The 15,283-nt window shown below is 49.5% G+C and overlaps 1 protein-coding gene across 7 annotated transcripts in view; it reads right to left on the bottom strand.

Annotated features, from left to right (window-relative positions):
• DNAJC10 (DnaJ heat shock protein family (Hsp40) member C10) overlaps window positions 1-15,283 on the bottom strand; it is a 334,589-nt gene that overhangs the window by 284,203 nt on the left and 35,103 nt on the right. For all 7 annotated transcript variants that reach the window (XR_003857398.1, XM_029605932.1, XM_029605933.1 and 4 more), the window contains one exon: window positions 14,641-14,691. Coding sequence is in view for 6 of the 7 variants with exons in the window: in XM_029605932.1 (XP_029461792.1) it covers window positions 14,641-14,691 (51 nt within the window). In the remaining variant the exon portion in view is untranslated. The remainder of the gene's footprint in view (window positions 1-14,640; window positions 14,692-15,283) is intronic.

Raw genomic sequence — 15,283 nt, 5'->3', positions numbered from 1 at the left:
TAGTTTGGAGGGACAATGACCACCCCTCCCCCACACATGGTCTGGGTGCTGATTCAGCACCCCTTCACTGCCAGCATGACCTCTCCCAAAATAAGCAGGCAAACTAAATGCCTATGCTATGGACTTTGCAACAATAGGGGCACATTTAAAAATTGCCCTCTATATACTTTGCTATGTTCAAATGCAATTCAGATTTTTGTCCATGCTGAATGTGTTATGTCCAACATTAGATGAAAGTTTAAAGTCCAGATTTTAGATCAAAGCTATTTGTGGAGATTTCCAGCCCATGGGTGCTTTATCCCTATAAAAAATGTTGACATCTTTATGCAATACTTTTTTATGCAGCACACTTCTGATATATTACATTTTGTATGGTGCTCTTTTTGCTTCTGATTTTTTATTTTTTTTGTTGTCAAACATACAACATGCACACAGAAAGCAAATGTTGCTTACAAGATGTAACAGGTGTTCTCACAGGACAGCAGGATGTTAGTCCTCACAAATGGGTGACATCGAGGATGGAGCCCACCACGGAAAACTTCTGTCAAAGTTTAAACAGAACTTTGACTGGCCCCTACTGGGCATGCCCAGCAAGGCACCGACCCTGCAGCCAGCAGGGGTCTCCCTCCAGTCTGATTTTCAAAGCTACAGGCAGTGCCTAAAAAGTAAAAACAAAACGAACCCAACACTGCGGGGTGGCGGGCGGGTTTCGTGAGGACTAACATCCTGCTGTCCTGTGAGAACACCTGTTACATCAGGTAAGCAACATTTGCTTTCTCACAGGACAAGCAGGATGGTTGTCCTCACAAATGGGTGAGTACCGAGCTGAGGATGTCCCGACTTGCACCAAATGCACCCAACGACGTGCAAGAGGCACAACAACTGGGGTGGAATTTGGTAAGGGCATCCGCACCCTACCGGGAAGGTGGAAGGGTGTTGGTACATCATGTTGGAAAAAGGTTACGCAAGACAGATTGGCCGAAGATGGAGTCCTGTCTTCCAGCTTTGTCCAAACAATAGTGGGCTGCAAAAGTATGGAGAGAACTCCAGGTTGCAGCTTTGCAGATGTCAGGAAGCGGCACCGATCGAAGGTGTGCCACCGAAGTCGCCATGGCCCTCACAGAGTGTGCTTTTACACGGTCTTGAAAAGGAATGCCAGCTTGCTGATAGCAAAAAGAAATGCAGTCCGCCAACCAGGAGGAAAGAGCCTGCTTACCCACAGGTTGTCCTAACTTGTTAGGATGGAAAGAGACGAATAATTGAGTGCTCTTCCTGTGAGAAACTGTACGGTCTAGATAAAAAGCTAGAGCCCGTTTACAGTCTAGGGTATGCAGAGTCTGTTCCCCGGAGTTGGAGTGGGGCCTGGGAAAAAAGATAGGTAGTATGATGGATTGATTAATATGAAACTCAGAAACTACCTTAGGTAAAAATTTAGGGTGAGTGCGGAGTACCGCCCGGTCCTGCAGGAGTTTAGTGTAAGGCGGATAGGTGACTAAGGCCTGTAACTCACTAACCCTGCGAGCTGAAGTGACAGCTAAAAGGAATAATACCTTCCATGTGAGATACTTTAATTCACAGGAGTGTAGAGGTTCGAAAGGTGGTTTCATTAGCCGACCAAGAACCAGATTAAGGTCCCAAGATGGGGCCGGAGGACGTAAGGGTGGCTTCAGATGGAGCAAACCTTTAAGAAAGCGTGTTACCAGGGGTTGTACTGAAATAGGGACACCCTGTATGCCTTTATGGAAAGCGGCTACTGCACTGACATGCATCCTAATGGAAGAGGTTTTAAGACCCGATTCCGATAGATGCCATAAATAGTCCAAGAACTTAGAGATTGGACAGGAAAGGGGATCAAGGGACTGGGAAGTGCACCAAGATGTGTACCTTTTCCATTTATACGAATAGGATCTTCTGGTGGAGGGCTTTCGTGAAGCTATCAGGACACGAGAAACCGAATCCGAAAGGTTAAAAGGCTGAAGGACTAACCTTTCAACATCCATGCCGTCAGGGACAAGGCTTGGAGGTTGGGATGGAGGAGGCATCCGTCGTTCTGAGTGAGCAGATGCGGATCCGTTCCCAGAGGGATGTGCCTGCGGATGGAGAGATCCTGAAGAATGGGAAACCACACCTGGCGTGGCCAGTGGGGTGCTATCAGGATCATGGTTCCTCCGTCCTGGCGAAGCTTCACAAGAGTCCTTGACAGAAGAGGAAGTGGAGGGAATGCATAAAGCAGACCTGATGTCCACTTGAGGGAGAAGGCATCCCTCGGCCGAGAGTGGTGGCTCCGAATGAGAGAGCAGTAATTGTCTACTTTGTGGTTCTGAGGGGACGCAAAGAGATCTATGTGGGGAGAACCCCACTTGTGAAATAGAGAGGTCGCTATCAGAGGATCGAGTGACCACTCGTGTGGTTGGAAGACCCGGCTCAGCTGATCTGCCAATACATTGTCTACTCCCGGCAGGTAAGTGGCCCTGAGGTACATGGAGTGGGAGAGGGCTTCTGCCCAAATCTGCGCAGCTTCCTGACACAGAAGGAAAGAGCCTGTGCCTCCCTGCTTGTTTATGTACCACATGGCCACTTGGTTGTCTGTCTGGATTAAGATTATCTGATTCGAAAGACGATCTTTGAACGTTCTGAGCGCGTAACGGATTGCTCGAAGTTCCAAAAAATTTATCTGGTGTTCGGCTTCCTCTGGTGACCATAACCCTTGGGTTTGGAAATCGTCCACATGAGCCCCCCAACCGATGTGGGAAGCGTCGGTGGTCAGGATTACTTGTGGATCTGGTAGGAGAAAAAGGTAAGCCCTGAAGGAGATTGATTTGAGTCGTCCACCAGGTTAAAGACAGGCGAAGCGCTTGTGTAACTGCGACTATGGAGGACAGGCGCTGAGAAGCTTGAATCCATTGGTGTCGCAGAGTCCATTGTGTTACTCTCATGGCTAGTCAGGTCATGGGAGTGACTTGAACTGAGGATGCCATGTGTCCTAGGAGAATGAGGAATTGGCGAGCCGTGGCCGTGTCCTGAGACTGGAGCTGGCGAGCTAGGGACATGAGAGTTTGGACCCGCTGCAGCGGAAGGTAAGCCTTTGCCTGTAAGGTGTCCAAGTCTGCCCCAATGAAAGATAAGGTTTGAGATGGGACTAAGCAAGATTTCTCGTAATTGACAAGAAACCCTAAGGAAAGGAGTGTGTTGATTGTCAATTTTAGGGAGGAGTGGGCAATCTGAGGGGTGGAGGCCCTGATTAGCCAATCGTCCAGATAGGGGTAGACGTGGACACCTTCCTTCCTGAGGAATGCTGCTACCACTACGAGGCATTTGGTGAAGACTCGTGGAGCAGATGCCAGACCGAAAGGTAGTACTCGGTATTGATAATGGTCGCGGCCTACCAGAAACCGCAGATACTTGCGATGGGATTGTGTTATCGCAATGTGGGTATAAGCGTCCTTTAGGTCGAGGGAGCACAGCCAATCCCCCCTTTGCAGCAGAGGGAGTAGCGCACCCAGGGTTACCATCTTGAACTTTTCTTTTTGAAGGTACTTGTTGAGGGCCCGAAGGTCCAAAATGGGACGTAGCCCCCCTGACTTCTTTGGAATTAGGAAGTACCTGGAGTAGAATCCCTTGCCTCGTTGAGAGGGAGGGACGGGTTCTATAGCATTTGATTGCAAAAGAAGGGATACTTCCTGTTGTAATTGAGTCAAGTGGCTGGATAGACTCCATGCTTGAAGAGGCGGGGAGTCTGCCGGAAGAGTTATGAAGTTGAGGTGGTAACCCTGTGTGATAATTGCCAGCACCCACTGATCTGAGGTAATCTGTATCCAATGCTGTAAAAAGTGGCACAGACAACCCCCCACAGGGATGTCGGGAAGTGGGATGTGGCATGTGCTCCGTACCGGGAAGTCAAAGGCCTGCCGCAGGCCCAGGAGGTGGGGCCACAGCAGGTCTTTGTTTTCGAGGTTGGCGTGGCTGAGGTCTAGTGGAGGATCGAGCCGGACGAGGCCTAGCCGACGGAGGATAATAACGACGTGGCCGAAAGAAAGACTTTTTAGAGTCCTTCTTAGGTGGTGGTTTGGAGGATACCTCAGATGGAACAGACGAAAGTTGCTTCAACGTCTCTTGGTGATCCTTCAATTCTGCCACAATTTGTTGAATCTGTTCTCCAAACAGATTGTCCCCTAAGCAGGGTAAATCGGCTAGACGATCCTGGACCTCTGGGCGAAGGTTAGATGACTTTAACCAAGCCCAACGTCTGGCTGAGATGGCAGTAGCTGAGACTTTTGTGGAAGCATCGAAGATATCGTAGGCCGTTCTGATCTCGTGCTTCCCAGCCTCAAATCCTTTGTGAAGAAGGGCTTGAAGCTGTGGCTGGTATTGGTCCGGTAACGTGTCAGCGTAGTCCTGCATCTGTTTAAGGATGGCTCTGTTGTATTGAGTCATGTAAAGTTGGTATGAAGCTATGCGAGATATCAACATGGCCCCATGATACACTTTCCGTCCCACACTATCTAGGAATTTGTTGTCCTTGATAGGGGGAGTGGAAGAGTGTGGTTTTAGGCGCTTGGCCTTCTTTTGTGCAGACTCAACTACAACAGAGCGATGATCCAGTTGAGGCTTCTGAAATCCTGGTGCTGACTGAACAAGGTATGTGGAGTCAGCTTTCTTATTAACTGGTGACACAGATGAAGGAGATTCCCAGTTTTTCTTTAAAAGATCCAGAAATACCTGGTGAATGGGGATGGAAGCGATGATTTTTGGGGCATCCAGAAATTGGAGCAGTTCCATCATTTGGTGCCTGTCATCGGTCTCAGATTGCAACTGAAAAGGTACAATTTCTGACATCTCCTTTACAAAATTAATAAAGGAGAGATCTTCAGGAGGAGATCGTTTTCTACTCTCTGTAGGAGATGGTGGGGATGGCAAATCTGTATCAGAAGATGTATCATCACCCCAGGTATCATAAGGATCATGTGGGGCTTGCAGACCTGAAGGACCTGGTTGAGGATCCAAAGGCATCGATGGAAATCTGGATGGAATCGGTGCTGCAAGCGGAACTGTAAACGGCATCGAGGGCTTCGGGGCTGCCGATGGAATCGGTGCCGGTCTTGGAATCGATGGAGCCGAGGGATAAATCGGTGGAGAGGTATGCGAAGGCACCGATGGGACTACTCCGGACGGGGGAATCCGAAACGGTGTTTCTCCTGCCGATGAGAATCCTGCCGGAGACGATGGTGTAGTCGGTGCTACTGGAATCACCGATGGAAGGGCCCGCATGAGTGCCTCCATACGATTCAGTAGCGGTGCCAGCGCTTCCACTAGAGGCTCGGTGGTCGGTTCCCTCCTCGGTGGCGGAGTCGGTGCCGAGGTCGGTGCCTGAGGCGGTGCCAGAATCGGTGCCGGAGACGGTGCCGGTGGAGGCTGGAACCTTTGCATCGCTTTCTCGATGGCCTCCTGGACCAGCCAGTCCAGTTCTGCCCGGAGACCAGGGGTAACGATACCAGGCTCGACGGGAGAGGGAGGCTGAGGCAGAGCCGGAGGGACCACCGTAACCGGTGGGATCACGGCTCCCACACCCTGAGAGGGTGAGGGTTTCCTCGATGCCTGCGAACGAGACGTGGACGGTGCCAGGTCTGACCGAGGCTTTTTTGTCGGTGGCTCGGCCTGTTCAGAGGTCGATGGCTGTGGATCCTCGACGGGCCGAGACTTGTGCCGCCGATGGCGATGCTTGTCCTTCCGATCTCCTCGCCCATCCGGGGAGGGGACAGGAGTCAACGGCCGAGAAGTCATCGGTGGTGGACGGTCACCGGAGGGTTGACGGTGGTGGTGCAACTTCGACGGTGCCGGTTCCGATGACGTCGATGCTATCGATGGTGTTGGGGTGGGTGCATGGAAGAGGAGCCCCATCTTCTCCATCCTGGCTTTACGACCCTTAGGTGTCATTAGGGCACATTTAGTGCAAGTCAGGACATCATGCTCACTTCCCAAACACAGAACACAGACCCTATGGGGGTCTGTGATGGACATAGTCCGGGTGCAATCCGGACAACGACGGAACCCCGTCGTCATGGCCTAGGGCCAAATTTAGCCGCGGGATCGGTAAGTGCCAACAGGCCTCAAGGGCCAAAATCGACGGCAGTCGATGAAAATCGGCAAAAAACTTACCGGATTCCGCGAAGGTGACAAAAATTTGTCGAAGGGAGACCCCTGAGGGGCAAATTTTCTTCGGAAAGAAAAAACCGAATTCCTGTCAGGAACGTGGTAAGAGAGCTCCTTTCACCGCGTGGCAGCTGCTGCGCGGAAAAAAGAAGACTGGAGGGAGACCCCTGCTGGCTGCAGGGTCGGTGCCTTGCTGGGCATGCCCAGTAGGGGCCAGTCAAAGTTCTGTTTAAACTTTGACAGAAGTTTTCCGTGGTGGGCTCCATCCTCGATGTCACCCATTTGTGAGGACAACCATCCTGCTTGTCCTGTGAGAAATGCTAGATAAGCCACAGAGTGCCCATCCCAAACAGCAGATCTGCTGCAGAATTTCATAAAACTTTGCTGTAGATTTAACTCTTGCTGATTAACATACCCCGGTGCTACCACAGAAAGTTAGGGGCTATGATTATAAAACAGTGAAAGTACCATATTGGTGCAAATATGATACAGCCTCAAATATAAGACAATCCTCATATTCAGGCCAATACAGTAGTAATGGCTTGTATCAGCTAATGGCAGTCATCTCTCCTTAAGCTGCTCCTTTCCCCTCTGTTCTGAGCAGGATATTTTGTCCTCTTCTGCAGTCATAAAGGAGCCAGAATGCTTCCTCCCATGGAGGAGACTTCCTTCTTTTGAGTCAAGGAGGAAAGCTGCTGCATCCTTCCCTGCTGAGCTTGGTGAGACACTGCTGCCTCCTTTCTTACAAGGCCTGGCAAGGGAGCCTGACAGAAAGAGCAGTTGGTATCTTCAGGAAGAGGAGGAGGAGGCATGGACCAGTGGAAGGAGTGGTTTGCTTTTTTGGAGAGAGCTTCAGATTTAAGAAGTTCATGAGCAGAGAAGTCTGGCTACAGAAGCAAATCTCTTGGCTGGTTCAAGTAAGAGATATATAAATGAAATGCATCTAGCGTCATGTGAGGAAAGGAAAATGTAATTTGGCTGTGATTAGAAAATGAAGAGGGTTTTTGGATGTCCAAATGTCCAAAACAAATCCCTCCCAACTTATACTGAGGCCAATACATTACACTGAAGATTATAGCACATTAAGAAAAAAGAAAACTGGCAAGGTTCACTGCTAAATTTTCATAACACAGGATGTTTACTCTCTAACAAACTCATGTATAAGAACTCTGACCTGGTAAAAACCTAGATACACAAAGAACACATATCTCAAGCAATCCACCAGCATCAGACAATCGCCTGTTATTTTTCTTATCTTACAAGATCTTGCAAAAAAAAAAAGCACATCATGTTGAAACACTTGGACTTGGATTAAATAGGCGCTAATCCACCCCCTAATGCAATAGGGGGATTATTTATTTATTTATTTGTTTTATTTTTTTATTTTTATATACAGACATTCTTACATCCGATGTAAATCATACCGGTTTACATTAAACAGAATAGCAGGAAATAAATTTCCATAGTCTAATACAATGAACATTTCTAATTAAAATTGTTAACAAGTGAAAAGAAAAAGGTATTAGCGCCTATTTAATGGAGAAATTACTTACCTGATAATTTTATTTTCCTTAGAGTAGACAGATGGATTCAGAACCAATGGGTATAGTGTGCTCCTGAAAGCAGTTGGAGACGGAGTCAGATTTCAATCTGACGTCAGCACCAGTACACATACCCATGCAGGAAGCTCTGCTCTTCAGTATTCTCCTCGCAAAGCAATTGAGGATATATATATATCTGGATAATTTGATTAACTTTGTTAACTTTGTTTAACTTGAATAATTTGAGAAACATGATTAACTTGAATTGGCTGACGTGGACTATAGCTAGAGACCGCCAGTGCCCTCAACCGAGAAACGCCAACACCAAGTAACTACAGGTGACCTAGCTGAAGGGAAGCGCAGCTTACCCATGTTTGTCTTGCTCTCGGGAATTGACACCAGAGGTTTTCGTGCATAGCGGCAGCTGTGGGCGGGATACTGAATCCATCTGTCTACACTAAGGAAAACAAAATTATCAGATAAGTAATTTCTCCATTTCCTAGCGTATAGCAGATGGATTCAGGACCAATGGGATGTACAAAAGCTACTCCAGAACCAGGTGGGAGGCTGCCCGTGGCCCACTTAGTACTGCCCTTGCAAATGCTGCGTCCTCCCGAGCTTGAACATCCAGGCAGTAGAACCTGGCGAAGGTGTGAATGGAGGACCATGTCACCACCTGACAGATCTCGGTGGGTGACAGCATCTTTGTTTCCGCCCAGGACACTGCCTGGGCTCTAGTGGAATGGGCCTTGACTTGTAGCGGTGGAGGCTTGCCTACCTCTACGTAGGCCGCCTTGATTACTTCTTTGATCCAGCGGGCTATGGTTTCCCGCAAGGCCGCTTCTCCTTGTTTCTTCCCGCTGTGAAGGAGGAATAGGTGGTCCGTCTTTCGTACGGGTTCCGACCTTTCCAGGTAGACTAGGAGTCTGCCGACGTTAAGGTGGCAAAGACGGCGAGATTCTTCTGAGCCCTTGTGCTTGTCTGGAGATGGTAGCGAGATGGTAATGAGAAACCACTTTTGGAAGGAAGGAGGGGACAGTGCGTAGCTGTATGGATCCCGGTGTGAACCTGAGAAAGGGTTCCCGACAGGATAGTGCTTGAAGTTCGGAGATGCGATGGGCCGAACATATTGCCACTAGGAATGCGGTCTTCAAGGTTAGTAGTAAGAGACAGACCGCAGATAGGTGTGAAGGAGAATCCCGCTAGGAAGTCTAGTACTAGACTGAGGTTCCATAAGGGTACCAGCCACCTTAAGGATGGACGGATCTGCTTGACCCCTCTCAGGAAGCGGGAGACGTTCGGATGAGATGTTAGGCTAATGCCTTCCACTTTGATTCCGAAGCATGCCAACGCAGCCACCTGAACCTTGATGGGAGTTGAGGGACAACCCTTCTGTAAGCCGTCCTGCAGGAATTCCAGGATTGTTGGAATTTTGGCTGTCCGAAGGATGTCGTGGTCTTTGCACCAGGCTTCGAATATTCTCCATATTCGTATGTAGGTTAGCGATGTGGAGAACTTGCGTGCTCGGAGCAAGGTGTCAATCACCGCCCTCAAGTATCCACTATTCTTCAAGCATGTCCTCTCAATGGCCAGGCCGTAAGAGAATAGAGTTGGGTCTTCATGGAGGATCGGGCCTTGCTGGAGCAGATCCCTGTGTGGAAGTAGAGGGAGAGGGCTCCCAGTCACAAATCTTCACATGTCTGTGTACCACGGCCTTCTTGGCCAGTCCGGGGCCACTAGAAGTACTAGTCCCCTGTGGTGCTCTATCTTGCGGATGATCCCGCCCAGTAGTGGCCACGGGGGGGGGGGGGGGGGGGGGGGGGGGGGAGGGGAGAGGCATATAGCAGGTCTTCCTGTGGCCAGGTCTGGACGAGGGCATCGATCCCTTGGGATTGTGGTTCTCGTCTGCGACTGAAGAAGTTGGGAACTTGGAGGCGTTGGACCAGGTTGCCAGGAGATCCAGTTTACTATCAACTGGAAGGCTATGGTCGACAGCTTCCATTCCCCTGGGTCTAAACTTTCTCTGCTGAGGTAATCTGCAGTGACGTTGTCTTTTCCCCGCGATATGGGCGGCTGAGATCCCTTGTAGGTTTGCTTCCGTCCACGCCATTAGGGAATCTATTTCCAGGCACACCTGTTGGCTTCTGGTTCCCCCCGGCGCTTGATGTAGGCAACTGTTGTGGTGTTGTCCGACATGACTGACCGATTTGCCCTGGAGTCTGACACGGAACTGTAGGCAGGCTAGTCTGACCACCCGGGCTTCCAGTTGGTTGATGTTCCACCCAGACTCTTCCTTGTTCCACTGCCCCTGGGCCATCAGTTCCTGGCAGTGGGCTCCCACCCTCATAGGCTCGCATCCGTGGTGAGCAAGACCCAGGTTGGTGGAGATAGCCTTACTTCCTTGCTTAGATGGTCTTCTTGTAGCCACCATTGGAGCTGGTTCCGCACTTCCTCCGGGAGCTGGAGGCGAACGGAGTAGTCCTGGGACATCTGGTTCCATCGTGACTGTAGACAGCGCTGCAGCAGTCGCATGTGGGCTCTTGCACATGGGACCACTTCCAGGGTTGATGTCATGAGGCCGAGGACTTGAAGGTAGTCCCATACTTTGGGCGGGGACCTCCTAGCAGGTTTCACAATTGGTTCATCAGTTTTCTTCTCCTTATAGGGGGAAGAACGACCTTCTCTTGTTTGGTGTCGAACCAGACTCCCAGGTATTCTAGAGATTGAGAGGGCTGCAGACAGCTCTTGTTTGTGTTGACGACCCACCCGAGGCTCTCCAGTAGAGTCTTGACTCTGGTGTTCGCCTGGAGATTTTGCCTTGATCATCCAATCGTCCAGATATGTGTGTACGAGGATTCCTTCTTTCCTCGGTGTCGCCGCCACTACCACCATGATTTTAGTGAACGTGTGGGGGGCTGTCGCTAGCCTGATGGGTAGCGCCCGGAACTGGTAATGATGGTCCAGGATCGTGAAGCGTAGGAATCTCTGATGCTCGTGATGGACTGGAACGTGCAGGTAGGCTTCTGACAGGTCCAAGGATGTAAGGAATTCTCCCGGCTGTATTGCCCTTATGACAGAGCACAGGGTTTCCATGCGGAAATGTGGTACCCACAGGTAGCGGTTGACAGACTTGAGGTCCAGGATGGGCCGGAATGTTCCCTCTTTCTTGGAGATGATAAAATACATGGAATAATGCCCAGTATTTTGTTGTTGCGTGGGCACCAGTGTTATGGCTTTTAGGGCGAGCAATTTGGCCAGTGTGGTTTCCACTGCCGTCCTCTTGGAGGGTGCGTGGCAAGGAGATTTCACAAACTTGTCCGGAGGGATGTTGTGGAAGTCCAGGTAGTACCCCTCTCGAATGATGGTTACCTTTGGTAGAATAGGGCAAGCCTGCCCCCTATGGCTTCTTCCTGTGGATGGGTCGGCTGATTCTCATTGTGGGGTGCGGCTGGGGCCTGTGCCGGAGCCAGATCCCCTCTTGTGTTTGTTCCGAAAGGAGTGGCCCCTGCCTGCGGGGCGAGGGCCTTGGTATGTAGGATCTGAAGCCCTGTGATCCTCTGCCCCTAGGTAATCGGGGAGAGGGGCATTGGCTTTTGTTCTTGTCCTCCGGTAGCCGAGGTACTGGGGATTCGCCCCATTTGTCGGCTAACTTCTCCAGTTCGCTTCCGAACAGGAGGGCTCCTTTAAAAGGCATTCTCGTGAGTTTCGTTTTGGAAGTCACATCGGCTGACCAACTTCGGAGCCAGAGTTGCCTTCTGGCTGCCACTACGGATGAGACGCCCCTGGCTGAGGTGCGTAACAAATTAGAGGTCACCTCCGTGAGGAAGGATACCGCTGGTTCTAGTGCTTCACCAGGCGTGGCAGCGTTCCTGGTCGTGGATAAGCAGGCGCATGTTACTATGGCACAGCAGGCAGCAATCTGTAGAGACATAGCTGATACGTCGAATAACTGCTTAAGGATGGATTCCAGACATCTGTCCTGGGCATCCTTGAGTGCCGCTCCTCCCTTAACTGAAATGGTAGTGTGCTTTGTGACCGCGCAGACCATGGCGTCCACTTTGGGGAACACTAGCAGATCTTTGGCTGAGGGTTCCAGTGGATATAGCGCTTCCAGGGCCCACCCCCCTTTGAAACTGGCCTCCCATTCCAAGCTGATCAGCTGTTGTACAGCTTTCAGCAAGGGGAAATGGCAGGAGGCCTGACGGAGCCCTTCTAGGAGAGGGTTCATCTTTGATTCCTCTGTGGCACTTGTGCCTGGAATGGCGAGCTCCTTCAAGCTGAGAGCCACGAGATCTGGTATCTCGTCTTTGGAGAAGAAGCGCCTCATAGTTTGGTAAGGTTCCGTTCCTGGACGTATTTCCCCTTCCTCCGGGGCGGGGGGGGTCTTGATCCTCGTCAGAGGTGTCCGTGTCCCCTATAGTGAGGCTTTTGTCCGGGGGTGGCGGGGGGGGTGATATGTCACTGGAAGGCAAGGGTCCTCTGGTGGTGGGTGTGTCTGAGCCATCGGTGGCGGCTACATGTGGATAAAAGTGTGTAGACCCTTAAAGAATTCTACCCAGCAGAAGGATCCTGGGTCTAGATTAAAGGCCGCTGTGTTCCCCAAGGACCCCGTTTGGGGGAGGGTCGTGCTGGGGATAGAGAGGTCCAGGGTACTATTGGTGGATCCGGATTCCTGTACTGGCTGGGGAGAGCCTTGTCCAGGTTCTCCCAGGGCCTCCTCGCACTGTAGACAGAGCCATGGCCTCCTTGTGCTGTGCCGCTCTTATGTGGCAGGCTGGGCAGAGGGCTTGTGCCTTAGTTTTCTTGGCCGGTGGTGCTATGGTTTTGTGCACGTAGGTTGTTGAAACCCCAGTGTGCTCCGGGTGTGCCCAAGATGTGCGTGTAGGCCGGGATGCGCGCACGCCGCTGTGCGCACGGACTTAACTTGTGCACCCGGCACAGTTGTGCGTGTAGCTGTGAGTACGGCACATATGCGCACGCCGCTGTGTGCACAAGTAATTTGTGCGCCCGGCTCATTCCTGTGCACACGGTTCAGTTAGGCGGACAGGGCGGCGAAATGGCGTCTGTGACCACGCAAGCAAGATGGCGACCATCTCAGAGGGACTCCATGTGGGAGGACCCTCGTAACCGATCGGGGTCTAGCCCGGCCTGGGCTGATCAACCCGATGGTACAGACGCCGGCAGGCGATGTGAGCGGCTATCCGAGCCTCAGAGACCGGAGACTTAGAAAAAGGTTTTCTACCTTACCTTGTCTCGGCATTTCCCGGTTTCGTTCCAGGTGGTCTCCGACTGCGGGGTGGGGGAGGGAAGTACCTTCACCGCCGTGCTCGGTATTGCACCCACTGCCTCTCAGCCGCTCCCGTTGCCGGGGGCCAAGTCCACGCCGGGAACCGGCTACCGGACCGAGGCCTACCTCTGAGGGATCTCAGAAATCACCTCAGGAAATTTCAACTGGGGGAGTGACCCTTAGGTCACTCCCCCAGGTATCACCACAGGAGCGCGGGGCTCATCTGGACAGGTAAGATTTCTTCTTTGGTTTGAATACTCTAACGCTACGCAAACGTGTATAGAGTTCCGAACTGCTAGGGAGATGGAAAATACTGAAGTGCAGAGCTTCCTGCACGGGTATATGTACTGGTGCTGATGTCAGATTGAAATCTGACTCCGTCTCCAACTGCTATCAGGAGCACACTAAACCCATTGGTCCTGAATCCATCTGCTACACGCTAGGAAATGCCCGTCTGAAGAGGAGTGAATGCGATAGCGCTTATCACATGCAAATGCATGTGAATGAGGCTATTACTCATTCACTCCGCATCCAAAAAAGTGTGCATCTCAGATATTAACACCTGCCTGGAGCAGGTGTTAATAGCTGAGCGCATGTAAAAGAAGTACAAAAAAGCAGAAAAAACTGCTTCTCTGTACTTTTTTTTTTTTTTTTTTTTAACTTAAGAAAAAAAAATACCTCTGCAGACCAGAGTTATGAAAACTGACACCGGTAAACTCGGCCTTGGTTTTCATAACTGGCAGCCACAGCAGGGTTGCATTAGCAAGGAGGTGCTAAGGTCGCACAAGCGACGCTAGCGTGACCCCCCCTAATTTGTTTATAGCATGGCGCCCCCCCTTGCAGGCGCCATACGCGCGTTAAGAAAGCGGGCACTGAAAAGTCAGCGCCCGCTTTCCGCGTTTAATATAGCATCGGCCCCTAAATGAGAGAAGCAAAAAGAAGACAATGAATGGCTTCCAAAGTGAGAGAGGAGTGGCTTTTGTAGATAGAATGGTGCTGACAGCAGAGGTTAGAATTGTAGGATCAGCCAACATGTGGGACTTTCAAAACAGCAATTTTCAGTTTCTTTTACAATTATTGAGAAGCATCAGATCACACAATTTATAGAGAGCCTGCCGGCTGCTACTTTTATACTAAACAGGGCATTTCCAACACGATGTGGTCATTTAGTGTGGAATTTGTAGCCGGAATTTTTCTAACATGGGTATTTAAATAGGTCTGCTTATTCCGTGCTTTTTAAAATTTCTCATACTGTGCAGACTGAATAAAGATGCAAATCTATCCTAGGCATCTTTCTTCCAGTTGCATAAAAAAAATTCTCTCATTTAGAGCGGTACTATATCACCACATCCTCTCATGTTACATCCATGAAATTGTCTAAATAGCTGTTCAAATCAGAATGCTGCACACACAACTTCCCTCCGTAGAAGATTCAGACTAAGCACTAGTAGCAGTAAAACTGGTTTCAAAAACAATATTGTTTCCTATTTCCCATCTTTAACATGGGCCAGAATGTAAATAAATTACCAAACTTACAAATTCAAATAGTCATGTTTCACTATCATGACTTGAGAGTTCTCCCTCACCTACATGTATATAAAATATAAAGCAGCAAGATGCAATAAAGTTTCAGTAATAACAAAATAAAAAAATAGAACTTACCAAATTCTCCTCTGTCCAAAGTTATTATTTCCAGATCATCGTCATAAATACCTAATTAAATACAGTATATCAAATTCAGTAACTTTGCTTTTGCTATTACATCATAGCATACTCTCATAAGTAAAAATTAAACATTCCTCAGATAAGCAGATTTCAATACATTTAAGACCACAGTTGAAAAATGCATAATACACAAACCATCTGTATTACACTCACATGTCTAAAGCCTAGAGTATGGAGACATTTCTTACCTGCTAATTTCTTTTTTTTAGTCCTGGTACACCAGTCCAGATCAGTGGGTTGCTCCTCTTACCAGCAGATGAAAGTAGAGAGCACAGCTTTCTCTGTGACATCAACACAGCTACTTGTATGTGTGCAGTCCTGAAAATTTCTCAGTATTCTAAGCACTGAACACATTCTAAATATTAATAGATAATAAATTTGTAACCAATTTCAGAAGTGGATTCTCTGACAGAACCATCTCTCCATAATAGGATGTAAATATAAACAAAAGTTACACATACCTTGTAAAATTCCTGTGAATAGGCATTTATCATCCATATGATCTGGAAGAAGCATGTGCTTCGCCATATCATAGTACAACGTCCTGGGAGAGTTCTGGACTGGTGTAGCAAGGAAAGGA

Source organism: Rhinatrema bivittatum, chromosome 6 (genome assembly GCF_901001135.1).
Source record: "Rhinatrema bivittatum chromosome 6, aRhiBiv1.1, whole genome shotgun sequence".
Lineage (NCBI taxonomy): Eukaryota > Metazoa > Chordata > Amphibia > Gymnophiona > Rhinatrematidae > Rhinatrema > Rhinatrema bivittatum.
Note: the sequence above shows the minus strand (reverse complement) of the source record. Positions and strands in the feature narration are given on the sequence as shown.